At 49.4% G+C, this 20,295-nt stretch overlaps 3 protein-coding genes across 3 annotated transcripts; 1 reads left to right on the top strand and 2 right to left on the bottom strand.

Annotated features, from left to right (window-relative positions):
- Positions 1-7: 7 nt before the first annotated feature.
- lipf (lipase, gastric) lies at positions 8-4,054 on the bottom strand. Its single transcript, XM_069725141.1, has 11 exons — positions 3,958-4,054; positions 3,070-3,198; positions 2,681-2,792; positions 2,365-2,563; positions 2,182-2,291; positions 1,770-1,906; positions 1,469-1,615; positions 1,154-1,225; positions 896-964; positions 465-575; positions 8-352 (listed from the first exon to the last, which is right to left on the bottom strand). Exons 2-11 carry the CDS (start codon positions 3,193-3,195, stop codon positions 230-232), a joined length of 1,206 nt encoding a protein of 401 aa, XP_069581242.1. The 5' UTR covers positions 3,196-3,198; positions 3,958-4,054; the 3' UTR covers positions 8-229.
- Positions 4,055-4,420: 366 nt separating this feature from the next.
- Positions 4,421-8,965, top strand: rnls (renalase, FAD-dependent amine oxidase). The gene is made up of 7 exons (XM_069725142.1): positions 4,421-4,641; positions 5,406-5,511; positions 5,627-5,769; positions 5,850-6,008; positions 7,755-7,928; positions 8,387-8,562; positions 8,636-8,965. Exons 1-7 carry the CDS (start codon positions 4,524-4,526, stop codon positions 8,786-8,788), a joined length of 1,029 nt encoding a protein of 342 aa, XP_069581243.1. The 5' UTR covers positions 4,421-4,523; the 3' UTR covers positions 8,789-8,965.
- Positions 8,966-9,493: 528 nt separating this feature from the next.
- Positions 9,494-20,121, bottom strand: ptenb (phosphatase and tensin homolog B). The gene is made up of 9 exons (XM_069725171.1): positions 19,436-20,121; positions 17,808-17,892; positions 17,558-17,602; positions 17,344-17,387; positions 16,977-17,215; positions 16,696-16,837; positions 16,452-16,618; positions 15,083-15,340; positions 9,494-14,528 (listed from the first exon to the last, which is right to left on the bottom strand). The coding sequence occupies exons 1-9, from the start codon at positions 19,512-19,514 to the stop codon at positions 14,340-14,342; spliced, it is 1,248 nt and encodes a 415-aa protein (XP_069581272.1). The 5' UTR covers positions 19,515-20,121; the 3' UTR covers positions 9,494-14,339.
- Between the last annotated feature and the right edge of the window lie 174 nt (positions 20,122-20,295).

Genomic DNA, 20,295 nt, shown 5'->3' with positions numbered 1-20,295 from the left:
GAAAACAGTGTTTTTCACAAGTGTTTTAATGTGGCGGGGCTCAGACAGGAAACTAATGTTTAACAGTTTATACAAGTTTACAGAATCAAACAGTAACGTCAGCTCTTATTTTGAATTTGTCAGTTCCCTCATTATTCTGTTGCAGTCGGTACACACACACACACACACAGTCTGCTTCCTGGTTGAAATCTGCTGCCTGGACTCTGGTTCCAGGTTCTGGTTCCAGGTTCTAACGATGCTCCTGCAGCAGCTTCAGAATGGAGGGAAACATCAGCTCAGGAGCGTCCAGACCCCAAATAAAATCCAGATGTTCCCAGTGATCGATGTGCTGATGGAAGACCAGGTTGGACACCTGCGCACACGCCGCACATGATGAGGAAAAAGACGTCAGCTGATGAAGGTCTGAAATGTTGTAAATTAAGCTGCAGTTCCTCTGACGTCCAGCAGGAGCTGCTGAGACTCACCTGCGTCAGCAGCATCGCCACATCTTTAGGGTCCGCCAGCGTGTCCTTTCCCCCGGAGAACAGCGCGGTGGGAACCTTCATGTCCGGAATGTGGTACTCTGGGGGGGTTGACTGAGGGGGGTACACAGAGGGGACATGGTGAGGATATGAGGATTATATGAGGAGGACATGGTGAGGACATGAGGAAGACATGGTGAGGACATGGTGAGAACATGAGGACGTGAGAGGGACGTGAGGAGGACATGGTGAGGACATGAGGACGTGAGGAGGAGATGGCGAGAACATGAAGAGGACGTGAGAGGACGTGAGGAGGACATGGTGAGGACATGAGGAGGATGTGAGGAGGACATGGTGAGGACGTGGTGAGGACGTGAGGAGGACGTGGAGACAGTGAGTCTCAAATGTGGAGCGACTTCCTGTTTCCGTCTCACCTGGTTGTAGTGCTTCATGTTTCCTGCAGCTCCGAAGTCAAACGCCATCAGTTTACCTGCATGGATCGCCTGCAGACAACAACAACAACAACAACAACTCAGAACACCAGAGCTGAACACGGTCCCCACACCTACAGACAGACCAGTATGAGTGTGTTACCTGAACACACGGTCCCCACACCTACAGACAGACCAGTATGAGTGTGTTACCTGAACACACGGTCCCCACACCTACAGACAGACCAGTATGAGTGTTACCTGGGACCAGTGCACCATGTTCTGGACGGAGGTCCCGGCGGGACAGTGGGTCGTGTAGACGGGAGTCCGAGTCTGGAACAAACACAGCAGTCAGGGGTCAAAGGTTACCACATCTCATGGTCTTCATCAGCAAACAGTTTGTAGTTTTCAGTATTGATCCATCAGCTGATGGATCAGTGAAATAAAACAAGATGATGTCATTAAATCTCCTGTTTGTTTATATAATGTCAGAAAATAAAAGTCAATAAAAACTAAAGATTATTTATCAACACGTTGTGTATCGATTAAAAACTAATAATTGAACTTGTTTCCAACCATGTTGAGGTTTTTCTCGTCGAAGCCACAAAGGATGAAGAACAAGTTTCCACACAACTCGCTCAGGAGCTTCTTCCCACACACGTGTTCTGCAAACCACTCGATCATGTGACTCTGAGGCAGGAAGTCCCGCCTCCCAAACAGGTCCTGCAGGGGGCGGTGACAAGCGCGCCATCAACACACATTCTGATCAATACACATTCTGATCAATACACATTCTGATCAATACACATTCTGATCAACACACATTCTGATCAACACACATTCTGATCACATCGCTGGTCATGTGACTGTTTCTCACCCAGATGAGGAAGTCGGGCAGGACAGACAGTTTGGTCATGGGGCTGCCGGTGAAGGCGACGGTTGCCACGGGAGCCAAACCGAAGAAGAGGCGGATCTTACCGGCGAGTTCTGGCAGCGTGGAGAACGCTATGAATGCTGGGAAATTACACAGATATCTTATTATGAAGTACGGAGGCCTGTTGGTCCCAGAAACAGGAAACAAATGAAGACAGTAAAATGAAGCTTTCCGTTCCAGAATGAAGTCTTTTCAAAATAAAAGCAGAGTTACCGAAGGTGGTTCTTTTCAAAATAAAAGCAGTTACCGAAGGTGGTTCTTTTCAAAATAAAAGCAGAGTTACCGAAGGTGGTTCTTTTCAAAATAAAAGCAGAGTTACCGATGGTGGTTCTTTTCAAAATAAAAGCAGAGTTACCGATGGTGGTTCCCTGAGAGTGTCCGATGTAGAAGATTTGGTCCTGACCCGCCACCTTCAGGATGTGGTCCACGACCGCGGGGAGGTCCTTCAGCGCCAGCTCATCGTGACTGCAGAGACACACGAGCTTCATCATCATCACGGTCCGACCTCCAGGAACACGGACCGGGTCTGAGCTCCCACCTGAACCTCCAGAAGTCCTCGTGGTCCGGGCTCAGCGAGCGGTGCTTCCTGGACCACGTGTTCCCTCGGCTGTTCCCGATCCAGACGTCGTAGCCGGCGTCGGCGAGCACGTATCCCAGACTGGATCTGGGCGGGTTGGTGATCCAGTTGCTGCCCGCCGCCAGCAGGCCGTGCTGCAGGAGGACCGCCGGCCTCAGACCTACAGGGCGCCGCCAAACAGGAAGTTCAGTCCCTCACAAGATTGCACTTCCTGTTTTTAACCAGCTGAACTTTGTTGTGAAATGTGTGACAGGAAGTGAGAGAGCGGCGGTCCGACCTGCGGTGCGTTTGAGGCCCCACGGGATCCGGTTCACGGTCAGGATGTACCCGTCCTCCGTCAGAACCTCATGTTCCTCCGCAGGGTACCCCCACCGCCGAATGATCTCCGTCTACACACACACACACACACACAGTAAACAAACCAACATCACATGTTTGTGAGCTCAGCTCAGCTTTTACTTTGAAAAACCCCTCACCAGTCGCCATATGAGTGCGGGGAGGCGGAGCTTAGTGACACCTGATGGCCCCTCAGAGCAATGTCAGCATTCAGGACTTTTAGTGTGAAAATACCACAAAACAAGATAAGGAGGGGCTGTCGTACTTCCTGTTTGCGTTGATTTGGTCGTTCAGATGACCTTTCACCTTCACGTTGATCCTTTAACTCACAATGTTCATGTGTACTTCAGGGTCCAGCTGCTGCCGCGGGACATCAGAGCGCCGCCGTCCACCGACTGTCGACCCGCTGTGGGCGAGAGCCGAGAGAAACAACACACACACACACACACACAACATGGTCTGACACACACACACACACACACACACACACACACACACACACACACACACACACACACACACACACACACACACACACACACACACACAGTGGTGCGTTCAGGGTGCTGATGGTGATGAAGCTGTGGGGGCAGATTGTGTCTTGGGTTAAAAGGGGTTGTTCCCTGACACCACCACCGGTTACCATAGCGACCGGAGAACTGGGCGTGGCTTTCTAAAGCTCACAACACCAGGAGTTCCTCAGGGTGCCAGGCGGTGCGTTCACGGTCCTCCTGCTGCTGACTCACTTTAAAACGTTTTAACGTGTTCTGATCAACAAATGACCGTCGGAGACAAAAACTTATCAGAAAACAAACTGAGGTCAGGGGTCAAAGGTCACTGGACCTGGACCACCTGAACCTCGCTCTGATCAGCAGACTCCTTTTGGACCACCCGGACCTTAGGGAGTCCTCGGACCGGTCTACTTTCGGTCCCAGAACCAGCTCTGACCCACATTCTTGAACAAACTGCGGAGATCACGTGACATCTCAGATGATTTCATGTTTGATTAAAAGAATAATAATCACGTGATGTCGTTGAAACTGAAGTTGCTATGACGACGCGTTCAAGTGAAACTGGAGATAATCGATTGCAAAGAGCTTCAAAAGAAACTATTGTTTCCGATCATGTTTGGATGTTGACGTCACTAACAGCCGGTAACCGATCGGTAATAATGAGTCGGTATCGATCAGTGACTCCATAACAAACACGGCGACTCACCTGAACTCTTCTGATCCGAGGCGGACTCTGATCAGCTGTTCGGCGCCGTGTTTAATTTAAGGGACGGACGAACTCAGCCGTGACGTCAGAGGAGGGGCGTTTCTCTGATTGGTCAGACGGAGGACTGAGGTTTTTAACTTTGTTTTCCAGATGATGAACCGTCGACATAAATACTTATAAAAATATAAATATATATACATCAGTCAGCTCTCCGTTCTTACTGACGACTTCAAATTAAAATATCAGAAGAGAGGAAAGGAGGGATGTTTACATTTTATTTTTTTAACCCGTTAAAGAAAGTAGAGCCTCCTCAGATTTAATTAAAACATTTTCCAGCAGCTGCAGCACCTTATTAAAGCCGTTAGATCCGTTTTCTACGTGATAGGACCGTTATTTTGAAAATTCTACCCGGATGCAGCGTGTTTTATGCTGGGCGCTTTGACCCCGGGATAGTTTTTGTTCGTCCATCTGCTTTTCTCTGTTTTGTAACCGGGGGACGGTTTGACTTGTGGCTGTGGTCCCGGTCGGTCCCGGTCGGTCCCGGTCCGACCCGTTCTGCGCTGAAAATGTCCCGCGTGCTGATCGTCGGAGCGGGCCTGACGGGCAGCCTGTGCGCATGTCTGCTGCGACGGGAACTGCAGAACAAAGTTCAGATAGTGGTGTGGGACAAAGCGAGGGGCGCGGGTGAGTGACGGTCAGAACTTCATTCAGAAACTAGAATTTTAATGTCCGCGAGTTCACAGCGACAAACAGCCACACAGCGAAACATCAGGAAACATCAGGAAACATCAGGAAACGACTCACTTTAATCCGGCTGGAAAATGATCCAGAATACTGATCAGTAAAATCAATAAAATCACTAAAATATGATCCGTATTCCCATTAGCCTGTCAGTGCAGATCAATGACACCATCAATAGAAGTGACTGAAAGCACGCGCCTCTGCTGAGGAGGGAAACAGGGCAAAGTTCAGTGACGTAAGGAGGGAGCTGCAGCGACGGTCAGAGGTCCGTTCAGAAATCTGTCAATTTAAAGTTCCGGAGCTCACAGCCTCACAGTCACTCTGCAGAACACTGAAACCAGATGTCAGGAGTCACCGCTGTATTTAATGATCAATGCCTCGAACTTTATATCATGTCTGCTGCAGAGAAGAGAATAAGGTCAGAACTTCATTAAGAAATCGTCCAGTTTTGTGTCCTCGGGGTCACAGCAGTGCTGATTCACCCCACAGAACGTAACTGAAGACAATGTCCACGTCAACAGACTGTCCTCTTCACTTCGGCTCAGAAATTATCTGATTTTAAATTTAAAAAAATAATAATTTGGGTTTCTGTAAAGACGTGGATTCAAATCCCTCCTGTTCTGTACCTCAAATAACTGATCCTAAAAACAGTGAAGTTTCTAATGGAGTTTAGTGTGGAGGCAGATCAATGCATGTCTCTGTCTCAGGAGGAAGGATGTCCACCAGCCGTCCTCCCGACGCCGCGTCTCACTCAGCTGATCTGGGAGCTCAATACATCTCAGCCACGGCGTCCTACGCCCAGTTGCACCACAGGTAACACACACACACACACACACACACACACACACACACACACAGACAGACACACTCACACACACACACACACACACACACACGTGTGTGTGTGTGTGTGTGTGTGTGTGTGTAGTTTCTACTCCGAGCTGCTCTCTGCCGGCGTCCTGCAGCCTCTCGACTGTCTGATTGAAGGTCTGCAGCTGAAGGACGGCAGCAGGGACTTCATGACACCACTGGGCATGTGCAGTGTGGTCAAACACTTCCTGTCTGAATCAGGTGAGCTCCTACCTGTCCGTCAGTCTGACCACATGTCTCTGACAACAGAACCAACCTCAGTATTATGGTCTGTCTGTCAGGAGCTGATTTGTTCTTCGAGCGTCATGTGACCGGTCTGTACCGCCTCGGTGCATCATGGGAGGTTCAGAGGAAGGCGGGAGGCAGCGAGACGTTTGACGCTGTCGTCCTGACGATGCCGGTCCCTCAGATCCTGCAGCTGGAGGGCGACGTGGGACACTGTGAGACACTCAGAGACACTCAGAGACATTCAGAGAAACTCAGAGACATTCAGAGACACTCAGAGACATTCAGAGAAACTCTGAGACACTCAGAGACACTCAGAGACATTCAGAGACATTCAGAGAAACTCATAGAGACATTCAGAGACATTCAGAGACATTCAGAGACACTCAGACAGCTGGTTTTATTCTCCTGTGGGCCAACAGCTGAACACTTCTTGCTTCTGCTGGAAGGAAAACACACTTCATACTGAACTGACGTAACTCGACCACACGGAGACAGCAGCTGTCAATCATCCTCCATGAGGGGGTTATTGATTATCAATGAGTTGATTGATTGTGAACATTAATCAGACGTCTGCAGAGCTTTTATTTTGACAAGATGCTGATTACTTTCTCCTGCTTCAAAGACCACACACACACACACACACACATCAGTACACACACACACACACACACACACACACACACACACACACACACACACACACACACACACACACACACACACACACACACACACATCAGTACACACTCTGATGTTAAGTCACTTCCTTGTGCTCTGATTAGTCGACACGTTCTCAAAAGCTGCAAAACTGCATGTTGTCCGACTGCAGATGGCAACACATTTGTCTCTGTAGATGATGATGTCACTTTCAGCTCATCTGATTGGCTGACAGAGGACAGCGCCCATTTCCTTTGTGCTGACACACACACACTCAGGTTATTATTAGATAGTGAGTGTGTGTGCGTGTACTGATGTGTGTGTGTGTGTGTGTATGTGTGTGTGTGTGTGTGTGTGTGTGTGTGTGTGTGTGTGTGTGTGTGTGTGTGTGTGTGTGTGTGTGTGTGTGCAGTATGCAGCCTGTTTCTGTTAGAATCATGAAAACTGTTTTAAAGCCGACGACAGGAAACAACAGCCTGATTATCGATCTTATTATTGATCTGCTGATCAGAGTTCAGGTGTGAAGCCCCGCCCATTTTCTCATGCAGGCTACGATCTCGTTAACTAGCTACGATCTCACGTTAACTAACTACGATCTAACGTTAACCGGCGACGATCTAACGTTAACCGGCGACAATCTAACGTTAACTAACTACGATCTCACGTTAACTAACTACGATCTCACGTTAACCGGCGACGATCTAACGTTAACCGGTGACAATCTAACGTTAACTAACTACAATCTAACGTTAACCGGCGACGATCTCACGTTAACTAACTACGATCGCACGTTAACTAACTACGATCTAACGTTAACCGATGACGATCTAACGTTAACCGGCGACAATCTAACGTTAACTAACTACGATCTAACGTTAACCGGCGACGATCTCACGTTAACTAACTACGATCTAACGTTAACCGGCGACAATCTCACATTAACTAACTACGATCTAACGTTAACCGGCGACAATCTCACGTTAACTAACTACGATCTAACGTTAACCGGCGACAATCTCACGTTAACTAACTACGATGTCACGTTAACCGGCGACAATCTAACGTTAACTAACTACGATCTAACGTTAACCGGCGACGATCTCACGTTAACTAACTACGATCTCACGTTAACTAACTACGATCTAACGTTAACCGGCGACGATCTAACGTTAACCGGCGACAATCTAACGTTAACTAACTACGATCTCACGTTAACTAACTACGATCTCACTTTTGTGTAAACTTTAAGCTGTTACACCACATACTAAATTATGTCTCCTGTCTGTCTGTCCGTCCCTCAGTGTTGTCCGTCCAGCAGAAGCAGCACTTGGACAGAGTTGTCTACTCGTCTCGTTTTGCCGTTGCTCTCTTCTTCTCTCCGGACGTCGTCTTCAGTTTCTCGTGGGGAGCTCGATACGTCAACGACAACAGCTGCATCCGCTACATCGCTGCCGACTCCAGGAAACGCAACGCAGGTCTGCCCACCTGTCTCCCTGCCCACCTGTCTCCCTGCCCACCTGTCTCCCTGCTCATCTGTCTCCCTGCCCACCTGTCTCCCTGCTCACCTGTCTCCCTGCCCACCTGTCTCCCTGCTCACCTGTCTCCCTGCTCACCTGTCTCCCTGCCCACCTGTCTCCCTGCCCACCTGTCTCCCTGCTCACCTGTCTCTCTGCTCACCTGTCTCTGCCCACCTGTCTCCCTGCCCACCTGTCTCCCTGCTCACCTGTCTCCCTGCTCACCGGTCTCTGCCCACCTGTCTCCCTGCCCACCTGTCTCCCTGCCCAACTGTCTCTCTGCCCACCTGTCTCCCTGCCCACCTGTCTCCCTGCCCAACTGTCTCTCTGCCCACCTGTCTCCCTGCTCACCTGTCTCCCTGCCCACCTGTCTCCCTGCTCACCTGTCTCCCTGCTCACCTGTGTCCGTCTCCCTGAAGACGTTCCGGGTCGCGGTCCGTCCCTCGTCGTCCACACCAGCGTCCCGTTCGGCTTGGAGCACCTGGAGCGAGACAAGGAGGACGTCCAGCCAATCATCTTGCAGGAGCTCCACCGGCTGCTTCCTGGTCTGCCTCAGCCAATCAGCATCAAGTGTCAGAAGTGGAGGTACTCCCAGGTGAGTCGAGTTTTCATCGACTCCTCCTGATGAGGAAGCGCTTGATTTACGACCCCTCCCGTCTCTCCCGCAGGTGCTGACCTCGGTGCCGGGCTGTCCGGGTCACCTGACCGTCCTCGACCAACCGCTGCTCGTCTGCGGCGGCGACGCCTTCTGCCACTCCAACTTCGACGGCTGCGTGGAGTCCGCTCTGAGCGTGCTCAGTGCGCTGAAGTCCTCGCTGTAATCAGAGGACCTGATGTCGGCCAATTATCGATGAGTGATCGGTTAGCGGATCCAGCTAATAAATTAACAGGTCATTAAGTGCTGAATCAACTATAATTAAATAATGTTGAATTCAAATGTTTGAGTGTTTTCTGTGTTTCTGATTTAAATGAATAAATTCAAATGTTTTTGGATGAAACCTGGAGACGTCTTCTTTAAACTGGACCTGGTTCATAAAAGCAGCGGCATATTAGTTACCATGGCGATTTATTCTGTGCAGCCAGCCGGGCTAACAACCACGCTAACGGCAACGCTTGATGAAGATAGTGATTAGATTTACTTGTTTAAAGCTGCATTAAAGTCTGTAATGAAACCCTGAGAGATGACTGCATGGCGGCTGCTGCTTCATACTTCCTTTGATCTTTTTATAGGAGCAGATAAGACAGAATTAGTTCTGGTTCGGTGCCCACGAGGCTCACGAGCGTGACCTCATTTTCCTCGCTGTTCTCCAGTCGTTTGGAGCGCGCTCAGTAGCGCCGCTGCAGTGCATTGTGGGGGAAGTGATCATCATTTCTGCCAAGTCACCGGTAGATTGTACACAATGAACATGAACAGAGTTTCAGCAGGACACTCAGCCGGCATGGAGTCCAACAGAACCCAGACGAGGAGTTGGTCGGGTCTCTATTGTGGGAGTTGGAGTTCAAACAGTTCCAGAGCCGACAACAGCTGATTATAAATAGTTTATTCACCTTTACAGTGTTTGTATTTCATTATAAAACAAGGAGGGACAGAATAAAAGAACGGGGTCAGTTTAACGTGAAATGTTTTGCATGGTGGAAAACAAAATGAAACCTGATCAGATAAAAAAAAGTTCACAGGTGAGAAGAGACCGAAGACTCCGAGTCGGTCCAGAACCACGTCTGTCAGAGTCCACTTCACTCTGAAACATTCCAATACGGATCAGACCGATCAATACTCATCAATACGGATCAGACCGATCAATACTCATCAATACGGATCAGACCGATCAATACGGATCAGACCGATCAATACTCATCAATACGGATCAGACCGATCAATACTCATCAATACGGATCAGACCGATCAATACGGATCAGACCGATCAATACTCATCAATACGGATCAGACCGATCAATACTCATCAATACGGATCAGACCGATCAATACGGATCAGACCGATCAATACTCATCAATACGGATCAGACCGATCAATACGGATCAGACCGATCAATACTCATCAATAACGTCTGCTGGGACCTTCTGGGTGTTGAAACTAATTTCCACTTCAGTCCAGAACTTTGACGTTTTACCTGTCAGACGGGTTTCTGGGCTGAATGTTATAAGCCCCGCCTCCAATCTGGGATTGTCCAATCACACTTTAGCAACAGTAACGCTAATGTTAGCGTGTCCAGCTAAGCAGCTGACAATCTCTTCGTGTTGACGAAGAGATTTATTTCGTTGGTGCGTCTGCGACGCCTCGCTGGCAGGTGATTGGTCGGAATGCTACCGCAGTTTACGCTAACGTTAGCGGCTGGTTCGGGAGCGTTTACGCTCCGGAAACTCCCGATAAACTCGTTTGTTGAAAACAGCTTCAACTCTGAACGGAACGAGCCGAGCAGCCCGATCGTGTTACCGTGTTAGCTTTAGCCTCGGGTTGTTAGCGTGACATCACGAGGTGACGATGTCACACCGGTTTAGTTCTTAAAATGAATCAGCTGGTGACGGCGCTGATAACGTTTGCTTCATTATCTAACGAGCTAACAGCTGATAATAAAAATGTCGTCAATGCTTTTGCTTAAGGGTGTGGGGGCGGGGCTTAGTCAACAGACACCAACTACACCCATCGTCATAGAAACGTTCAACATCTCGGTAGATAAAGATCGTTCGGACATGAAGCTTTTCTTTTTCTCTGACCTCTCTCTTTCGAGCGGCTGACGGAGACGCGGTCGATGAACACGAACTCTGAGGAACCTTCAAGAACCGTCGAGGTCACATGACAACATTTCAGAGACGGAAACACGAACGCGGTTCCGTCGTTTAATCCGACATCACGTCCGTTAACGACGCGACGAACGCAGAAACAACGTCGACCTCGTCAACTAACAAACAAACAGACCGGATATTAAAATCCAAAAATAAAACCCGGGAGGCGGAGCTTCGTGTTGGCAGGTTGGTGATGATGTAAACAGCTGAAGCACCGATTGGTCGGCGAAAACACACGAAACCAAGAAGGAACGACGGAGTTTGTTCCTCCGGTTGGAGTTCAGACGCCAAAAACAAAAGGTTCACGCTTCTCTTCCAGGAACCCTGAACGGGTCGGATCAGAACCGGGTCGATTCCAGCGGTGTCGGACGTGATGTTCCTTCGCCGACCGCGGTTCCGACAACAAACGACTGTTTCCGTCTGAACTTCCAGAAGAATCCGACGCGGCCGAACGACGACTTTTCGTCGATAAGTGATCGAAAGAAAACGACGTGAAGCACCGGGAATGGTCCGAGACGTTGGACAGCACCGACCCGGCCTCGAACACATGGAACCCGTTCAGAACACACCAGTATGTGATGTTTACAACAGGAAGTACACAACTCCGCTTCCTGTCGCCCTCTGACCTCTAACGGACAGCTTTTCCAAACCATCCGAGGATTCGGACTAAAACACTCGTAATGAGTCCAATCAGATCTGCAACTAAAGGACGAGTCGCATCTTCAACGCAAACTTCTTACCGGGTCGACGTGCTGGTCGTGTCTGAACGGGTCGGCGACAGGAAGTGAGGTCGGGTCTGAGAGCACCTAACAGGACTCTGGACAGGAAGTGTTGCTGTAAGACGTCGGTGGTTCGAGCGCTACGGTGACGACAGGACGAACACTCGCTGCTGGTCGAAAGCACCACGGATGGACGACAGGCTCCGCCCCCGCTAGCTTAGCACCACGGACGGACGACAGGCTCCGCCCCGGCTAGCTTAGCACCTAAAACTCGGCGCGATGGGTTGCGGACCCAACGGCGGCGGTTCAAATGCACCGGCTTGCTGTTGGTGCGAGGCTTCAGGCGGTCGTTGAGTGTTACTCGAGATGTGATCACACAGGATGCAGCTGTATCACCTTCATCTTCTCAGGACTTCAAGGAGTCTCGTAGTCCGACAGAAGATCAGATTAGTCTCCCCGACGGACGGAGAGCTGCTACATAAACACGTTCCTGTTCTTAATCTGTCCGTTGTTCTTCCGACCTCTAAAACATCCGTCGGTTGAGAAGCGAGCAGCTTCAGAGGAACCTGAACGTTCGCCGCTCTCCTCTTTGACATCTTTGTTCTACGACGTCTCGCAGACTCTCAAACATCTTAACTTCTGGATGGAGTTCAGGAGACACAGGTGCATCCTGTGTGATCAGACTCCTGACAAGGACCTCAGGTTGGACAACATGGACGTCAAGACTCCTTCAGAGTCTTAAACAACACAACGATGAACGATCCGTAACAACGGGCCAACGATGGTCGTAGCACCAAATGTCAGGACGGAAATCAGGACTAAAAGTTCTACCGACGGTCCTTTGGATGATCAATAAAGATGCTCCAACCCGTTCAATACACTTAAGATTTATTGATTACACAACTTTGACTTGAACTTTGACTTGAACCGGCCCAGATGGAGCCGAGGTTGAGTTAGATCTCGGTTAGAACAGGAACCACGAGCTGACTGGTTCTGGATCGGTGTCCTCTGATGTCTGGTTGGAGCATCTCTAATGTTCATGTGCTTCTGTAAAATCCAGACGGAAAAGTCTGGAAGCTGCTGTGATGCTAACGTGATCCTCAAACCGTCGTGTCTGGTGTTAAAGGTACAGTTTGCAAGAATATAAGTGTTTAAACTACCTTCAACAGTTAATAGTCTACGGACAGAGTAATAATTCAAAGCATCACTTCAGAAACCGAAGACACGGAGGCCGAACCTCACGACCGACTGAGGTCACCAATCCCGCCGATTTAAAAACGTGCTCGAACAAACTTCCGCCATCTTTCCTGGCCAGCGATCCCAAACCGTCGCTGCCAGGAGGCTCCGATGGACCGACGGACACCTTAGCTTATACGCTTACTAAAAACCCACGAAGTCGACAGCACGCCACGCCGGTACCTCGAGCTCCGACCTTGAACGTCAGCTTTATAAAAGGACTGCATCTTTCAACGTGAGCCGTCGGGCTTCCTGGATGGACTGAGCTCGCCCGCACATATTTACAAGGCCGTGGTGATTCAGTGACGTGTCCTTTATAAAGGTCGTCCCGGACACGTCGGAGCACGCCGAAGGTTTTGCTTTGGCCCGTCGGGGCGTTCGCCCACATCGGTGAACAGCTGGAAGAAGGAATGGTTATAATGTGTGTAGCTTGTTTGTGGTTTAGCTTCATGATTGATACGAGTCAGAACAACACAAAGAGGTTTCCTATAACTGCGGGAGCTGATTTGAAGGACCGAAGAACCTTCTGTGCAAAACGGAGGACAGAAAAACAGAACGAGTGTCGCTGGTTTCAACAGATGATTGTAGCAGGAACAAAACCAGTTTCTCTTCTTCATTGTCACATTCAAACAAAAGGCGTCGCTTCTGTTGGTGCGCTGCGGCCCTCAGACCCAAACTAGGCCAGGTGGGACCAGGTAGGACCAGGTCAAACTGGGTCGAGACCAGCGAGGACACTAGTCCGGCTTGGTCCAACCAGGAGTTACGACATGGACAAGTCTGACAAGCTGGTCCAAACCGAGTCCAAACCCGTCCTCAGTAAGTCAGACTAACTGGGCTGAACCGAGTCAGACCTGCTGGCCAACATCAGCTGAAACTGGTCCGTCCAAACTGGATCAGACTGAACCGGCTCAGCATTAAGTTTGATAAATTTAGAAAATGTCAGTTCTGAAGATAAACAGTGTGGAAGTGAATTTGGGCTGAAAGATGCAGCGTCAGCATGAAGAGAAGAGTCGACGCGCCGATAAGAGCTCAACAGACTGAAGGAGATGAAAACAGAATCAGATTGGTCTGCATATAGTTTCCTAAACCTGATCAGGAAGGAAGGAAGGAAGGAAGGAAGGAAGGAAACGTCGGGACGAGGGGATTTATCCAACAAACATCTCCGTGGAGTCACTAAAGAAGTCTTACTTGTCTTTCAGTTTGTTTATATTCAAGTTTTTCTCCTTTCATTTTTTAAAATCTCCCGTCTGTCCATTCATCTGTCTTATTGTCCTTTCGCCCGGCCTGACCCCGCCCACACACGTATCCCCGCCCCCTTTGCCTCAGACCGCTACGTCATATGATTGTCCAGCTGTGCACCGAGTAGAAGATGGAGGGGGAGGCGGGGCTTATATTCTGATCAAAGCTCTGAATCCAGAGTCCTGCAGATCCGTTGTGGTCCGGTTGGGTTATATTCCCCCGTCAGCTGACCACGCGCTAGTCTGGGTTTGGGGTTCATGAGTGTGTATACATACATACATAGTGTATACATATGGTGTGTACATACTGTGTGTGTGTAGGTGTATACGTACAGACACACATATGTAGCTGTATGTTGGTGTGTGAGTGCGGGTGTCAGACTTTTGTGATCTGATTGTGGTGGTCCTCTTCGAACGGCTCGTTCTCAGGGTCCGAGTCCGTGGTGTCGGAGTAGCGGTAGTGATCCGGCTCGTTGTCGCTGACGTCCGGCGTGACCGATGCCGACGTGCTGCTGGCGTCGCAGTTCGCTCCTTCCTCCACCGTCTTGGTAAAATACAGTTTGACCTGAAGTGGACGGTAAAGGCAAACTGGGTTTTACTAAAATAAATCAGTTATTACTTTATTACATTATTCTGACCTCTACAAACATCTGAAGAGGACAAAGAAACTTTAAAGATTGAGTCGACCTTTTTCAATAGAACTATTTCATTTTTACACAACTTCACTACTGAATCATGTAAATAAAGGCAACTAAACTAAACTACAAAAAAAATCATTTGTGAGATGAAGTTTCTGTAGGTTTTTTAAGAGCAGCTAACAACCCAACGTTATAATGAAAGTTACTGCAGGTGAGAATTTGTTTTCACAATCTTTGAAAATAAAATCTAATAATAATTAATTTGACCCGAATTCAAAGATTTAAAGACCCTCAGAATCTCGAGTCAAAGATCTCAGCAATCTGTTTTCTTGATTTTAGACTCAACAATTTAGAACAAGCTCTGGATATTTGTTTGATTAATTTAATTATTTTCTGACCCAACATGTCTGAGCTGAAACACAACATTATTATTGTCTTTTTAAAATGAAGCAAAGCGATGAAACCAGAAGAAAAGTTTCACCTTGAAGTTTGGGGAGAAGTTCCTGTTGGCCTTGTCCTTGTTGGCCTTGTCCAGGTCGTTCTTGGTCAGAGTGAGAACCAGGTAGTCTCTGTCGTTGGTTTCGCTTCCCGCCATCATCGCCGTCATCAACGCCGGGTGCTGCTGCGTTCTGTCGGCCGGCTCCCGAAGCGTCCCGGCGCTGCCGTTCTCCAGTCTGTCGGGGATCTCCTCCGGCCCCGGGATGAAGAAGGTGTTCACCCAGAAGTGAAACATTTTCTCCTGGAGGAACAGAGGAAGAGGAGTCAGCGGTCCACTCTTATTAAACATGTCCGTCTGTCCATCCTGGAAGAGGATGTTCTTCTAACTCACTGGTCGGACGATCGATTGTCCCGCGTGATGTCAAGACCTCTGAGATTCATCTGTGATCTGGAGCTCCGAGGGACCTCGGAGGTGAAGAACACTCAACCCAACATGACTTACCGAGGACAACTTGTCCGAGGTGTCTTATTTAGTCAATAATGGGATGACCCGCCGGTATTAAAGCACCTTCTGCAGGACAACATACCAAACAGGACTTTCCCAAGACAAGCAGGAATCTTCAACCCAAACTCAAAAATCTGGCAAAAGGGGCTTTAGTGAATGGTGAATCCATGAAGGTTCACCTTGACAACTTACCCAAAATGACTTCAGACAAATTACCCAAAATAATCTCTGAGACTTTTATTTAAAACAAGTAACCCAAGACGACTGACCAGGAGTCTTCAAACCAAACCCAATAATCAGGCAACAAACTCCAAAGTCAGGGAGGTGTCCAAGAAGATTCACTGAAGACCACTTTCCCAAAACCACTTAAGATACCAAAGATGATCGACTCAGGATGACGTACGATACCTTGAGCAAGACAACTGATTTAAAAGACCACCTCCCCAAAAACACGTAGCCAACTAGGTTCACCCTAAACAACTTATCTCTCTTCCCTACAGAAGTGACCCAATGTGACCGATGTAAGGCCATTTCCTGAATATAACCTACGCAAGAAGTCTTCCTAAAGTCCTCCTAAAGACATCCTGAAGACATCCTAAAGTCCTGCTAAAGACATCCTGAAGACATCCTAAAGTCCTGCTAAAGACATCCTGAAGACATCCTACCAAAGAATGTTCGTCCCAGATACTAAAAGCTACTAACCTCAGCCAGCTGACTGAAGACGACCTAAAGAAGACGACCTATCACAGATAACGTAGTGAAGAGGACAAGAGGACTCGTTGAAGGAAATCCATGAGAGCAGCGACCCAACGACGGGCCTTGAAGGTCCCGGAGCAGCGACACTGTTGGTACTTCAACATTTAAACATATTCCTCACCCAGCAACAACAACAACAACAACAACTCACCTTCTTCATCATCTTATTTTGTTTGTGGAAAAATTCCACTTTGATGTCTCCGCAGACCGGTAGCGGCTGCGGGAACTCGAACAGGATCATTTTGTCCTCCCGCCGGGTGTGGGACGGGGTGGAGGTGTGGATCTTCACCTTCAGCTGGTACACTACAAAGTGGGGGTCTGCGGCGAGAAGACGGGAGGTGAGAGCGGCTTCGCGTACTGCGGCTCACCTGCGAGGTCTCCGGTGTCCGACTTACTGCAGGTTCCTCCGGTGAACATCGGGATGGTTTCAAACAGCATCTTGTGGAAGAGCAGAGCGACGGGTTTGTAGAGCAGCTGGTTCCTCAGCAGGAAGCTGTAGTACACGACGTAGCGGCGCTGACTGGGGATGGTCACGCCCTGCACACAAACACGGGATCACTCAACGGTCACGTTTTCGCCTCGTCGTGGCCGTTTCAAGTCTCTCGTCCTCGGCGGCGGTAGTCGAGTCGCGAGCGTCCCCGGTCCCGCGTCCCGAAATGATGAACGGCATCGTTACCTTCTTGTCGCGGGTGCGGACCTCTCCGTAGAAGTCCAGAGCCTCCTGAGCTTCCTGGAATTTGCCTCGGTGCAGCAGGTAGGCGCAGATCATGACGCCGGTGCGGCCTTTCCCGGCCTTGCAGTGGATGGCGGCCACGTGCTGCTCGTCCTCGCTCAGCCACTGGTCCAGGTCCTCGCAGAACGGCTTGATCAGCTCCAGCTGGGGCGGGTTGTGGTCCTCGAACGGGTACTGAGCAACTGAAAGACAAAGAGTCCGACAGGTCGGAGACGCGTCGTTACGTCGGGACGAAGCCGACCGAGCTTTAAACCTCGAGCTCGGTCGCAGAGGTCAGAGGTCAAACATCCGTCCTCGTCACGAATCTCACCTCGACAGTTGAACTTCGACGTGTCGTAATGTCGTTCGGCACATCTGGGAACAGAGAACAGACGTCACGACTAAAAACAGACTCTTCTGCTTTTAAGGTTTATTTATCCACGAGTGGTTTTTGAGGATTTCTCTTTGGAGGGAACGAACTCAAAGCAAATACACTGAAGCACCTTCAGACGCCATTAAAATGAGGGAAGAGGAGTCGTACTCACAGGTTGTAGATCTTATAGTGATTCTTGTGCTTCGAATCCAAAAACCTGAGAGACAAAAACAGGTCAAACTCACTTCACAGGTTAAAGTCTGAAACCCTGATTTCAGAAGAAGCTCCACTTTTATTCCAGTTGAACGTGAAAACGTTCGCAGGTGAACAGAAGACAGCTTCGAAGAGGGAATTTAAAGAGGAACTGATTCGTGTTTCTGACGTGGTGATGTGTGACATCAGGAGGAAACAGCTGGACTCACCGAACGACGTCATCGATGTTGTTTCTGTAGACGCCCTCCAGGCGCTCGGCGGGGAAACCCATCGCGATGATGTTCGGGTAAATATCTGATCGGTGGTTCAGGATCGGTACGTCTGGAAACCTGCTTCTACCCATCGATTCTGGCGTTAACTCCGCACCTCAACAGACACACCTGTACCCGACGGCGCCCTCCGGTGGCCAGGTGAACACAGCTAGGCTTTTGCTTTAATCCAATCAAACTGACTGCTTTCCTCTTATTTTAAATGACCAGGTTAGTATTCAGCTTGTTGAACGAGGATAATTCAAACTACAATGTGAATTCCATCCAAACGTGAACAAAAATCAATCAACATGCACCTGAAGCTGCAGCCAGAGATCAATCAATCATCAGTATTATTAAATTACAGCTGGACGACGTCATGTTGTGTTCATGAACTCACCCAGCTGCTGCAGGTTTCAGCTGTTAGCTTAGCCTATTAGCAGCTGCTATCATCAATAATCCCATAAACAAATAAAACAGACTCGTTCAAATGTTCTTCAGATGCATCAAAATAAAGTGCAGAGAAAACCGGAGAAACAGACGATTTAAGAGAAAGTGAAGATGTGATGGAGGAGATGTGATGGAGGAGCTGTGATGGAGGAGCTGTGATGGAGGAGCTGTGATGGAAGAGCTGTGATGGAGGAGCTGTGATGGAAGAGCTGTGATGGAAGAGCTGTGATGGAGGAGATGTGATGGAGGAGATGTGATGGAAGAGCTGTGATGGAGATGTGATGGAGGAGATGTGATGGAGGAGATGTGATGGAAGAGCTGTGATGGAGGATTGTGATGGAGGAGCTGTGATGGAAGAGCTGTGATGGAGGAGATGTGATGGAGGAGATGTGATGGAGGAGATGTGATGGAAGAGCTGTGATGGAGGATTGTGATGGAGGAGCTGTGATAGAGGAGCTGTGATGGAGGATTGTGATGGAGGAGCTGTGATGGAGGAGATGTGATGGAGGAGATGTGATGGAAGAGCTGTGATGGAGGAGATGTGATGGAGGAGATGTGATGGAGGAGCTGTGATGGAGGAGATGTGATGGAGGAGCTGTGATGGAGGAGCTGTGATGGAGGAGATGTGATGGAGGGAGGAGCTGTGATGGAGGAGCTGTGATGGAGGATTGTGATGGAGGAGCTGTGATGGAGGAGATGTGATGGGAGGATTGTGATGGAGGGAGGAGCTGTGATGGAGGGAGGAGCTGTGATGGAGATGTGATGGAGGAAATGTGATGGAGGATTGTGATGGAGGGAGGAGCTGTGATGGAGGAAATGTGATGGGAGGATTGTGATGGAGGAGATGTGATGGAGGAGCTGTGATGGAGGAGATGTGATGGGAGGATTGTGATGGAGGGAGGAGCTGTGATGGAGATGTGATGGAGGAGCTGTGATGGAGGATTGTGATGGAGGATTGTGATGGAGGAGCTGTGATGGAGGATTGTGATGGAGGAGCTGTGATGGAGGAGATGTGATGGAGGAGCTTCCACTCCTTCACGGACTCCGGACGTTTCATCAGCTTCATGGATGTTTTTTCTTTCTAAATCGTGTTTCAGCACCAACAGCTTCGTTAAATCACGTTTTGAAGTGAAGGATACAGGTCAGGTCCAGGTCGAAGCCGTCCTCCTGGTACCGCCGCTTGTTTCTGCTCACGATCTCTTTAATTAAGGCAGCCATTGCTGAAGTCCGCGGCCTCCGGTGAGGTCTGCTAGCGGTTCAGAAAGCACCGAGAGGCCGCCTGTCCTCCTCCGGAGCTCCGCTGTCTGGCTGCCGGGAAGAGAAGCTAACTGGGGCAGCTAGCCCGGAGCTAGCTCGCCAGCAGCCCCCCTCGTTCTCGGAGGTCTGTTTAAAAAGGAAAAATGACGAAGAAGAAGAAGAAGAAACGACTCGGTGCTGACGGCGAGAACCGAACACGGTGTCCGTCCTCCTCCGGTGTCCGTCCTCCTCCGGTGTCCGTCCTCCTCCGGTGCCTCCCGCGAGCTCCTGTGACGCCAGATGCTAGCCGGCCTGCTAGTTGACAGGCAGCCCGGCCGTCGCTGCTGTTTTGTGGGTCAGAACAAGGGGACGTCGGGGCCTCCTCCGCTGCGGGCCCGGGCTTCCAGGTCCCCCGCCCGGAGACAAAACCATCCGCAGGGCGGTTGTCGGTGCAGAGCCGGTCCTCCAGGCGGATCCAGGCTGACTGTTACCGGCCTCGAAGCGCAGCAGAGACGCCGTGATTGGACGCAGAAAAGCGGAGAGAAAATCTCCCCGAGTGTCTTTGAGACGACGCAGGCGTCAAGACGGCGGAAGGACGGCGCACATCCGGTCTCCTTCAAAATAATGGCCCGAGACAAAACTTCACTTTTTTATTTTATACTGAAAATGTATTCTGCTGTGCGATAGACAACAGAGACATTAAAAAATAATGAATAATAATAATAATAATATAAAATTTGAGAAATTACAGCACAATAAAAAA

This window comes from Brachyistius frenatus, unplaced genomic scaffold, assembly GCF_029030835.1.
Source record: "Brachyistius frenatus isolate BFR_SWC_R1_liver_20210118 unplaced genomic scaffold, ASM2903083v1 Contig_411, whole genome shotgun sequence".
Lineage (NCBI taxonomy): Eukaryota > Metazoa > Chordata > Actinopteri > Embiotocidae > Brachyistius > Brachyistius frenatus.
Note: the sequence above shows the minus strand (reverse complement) of the source record. Positions and strands in the feature narration are given on the sequence as shown.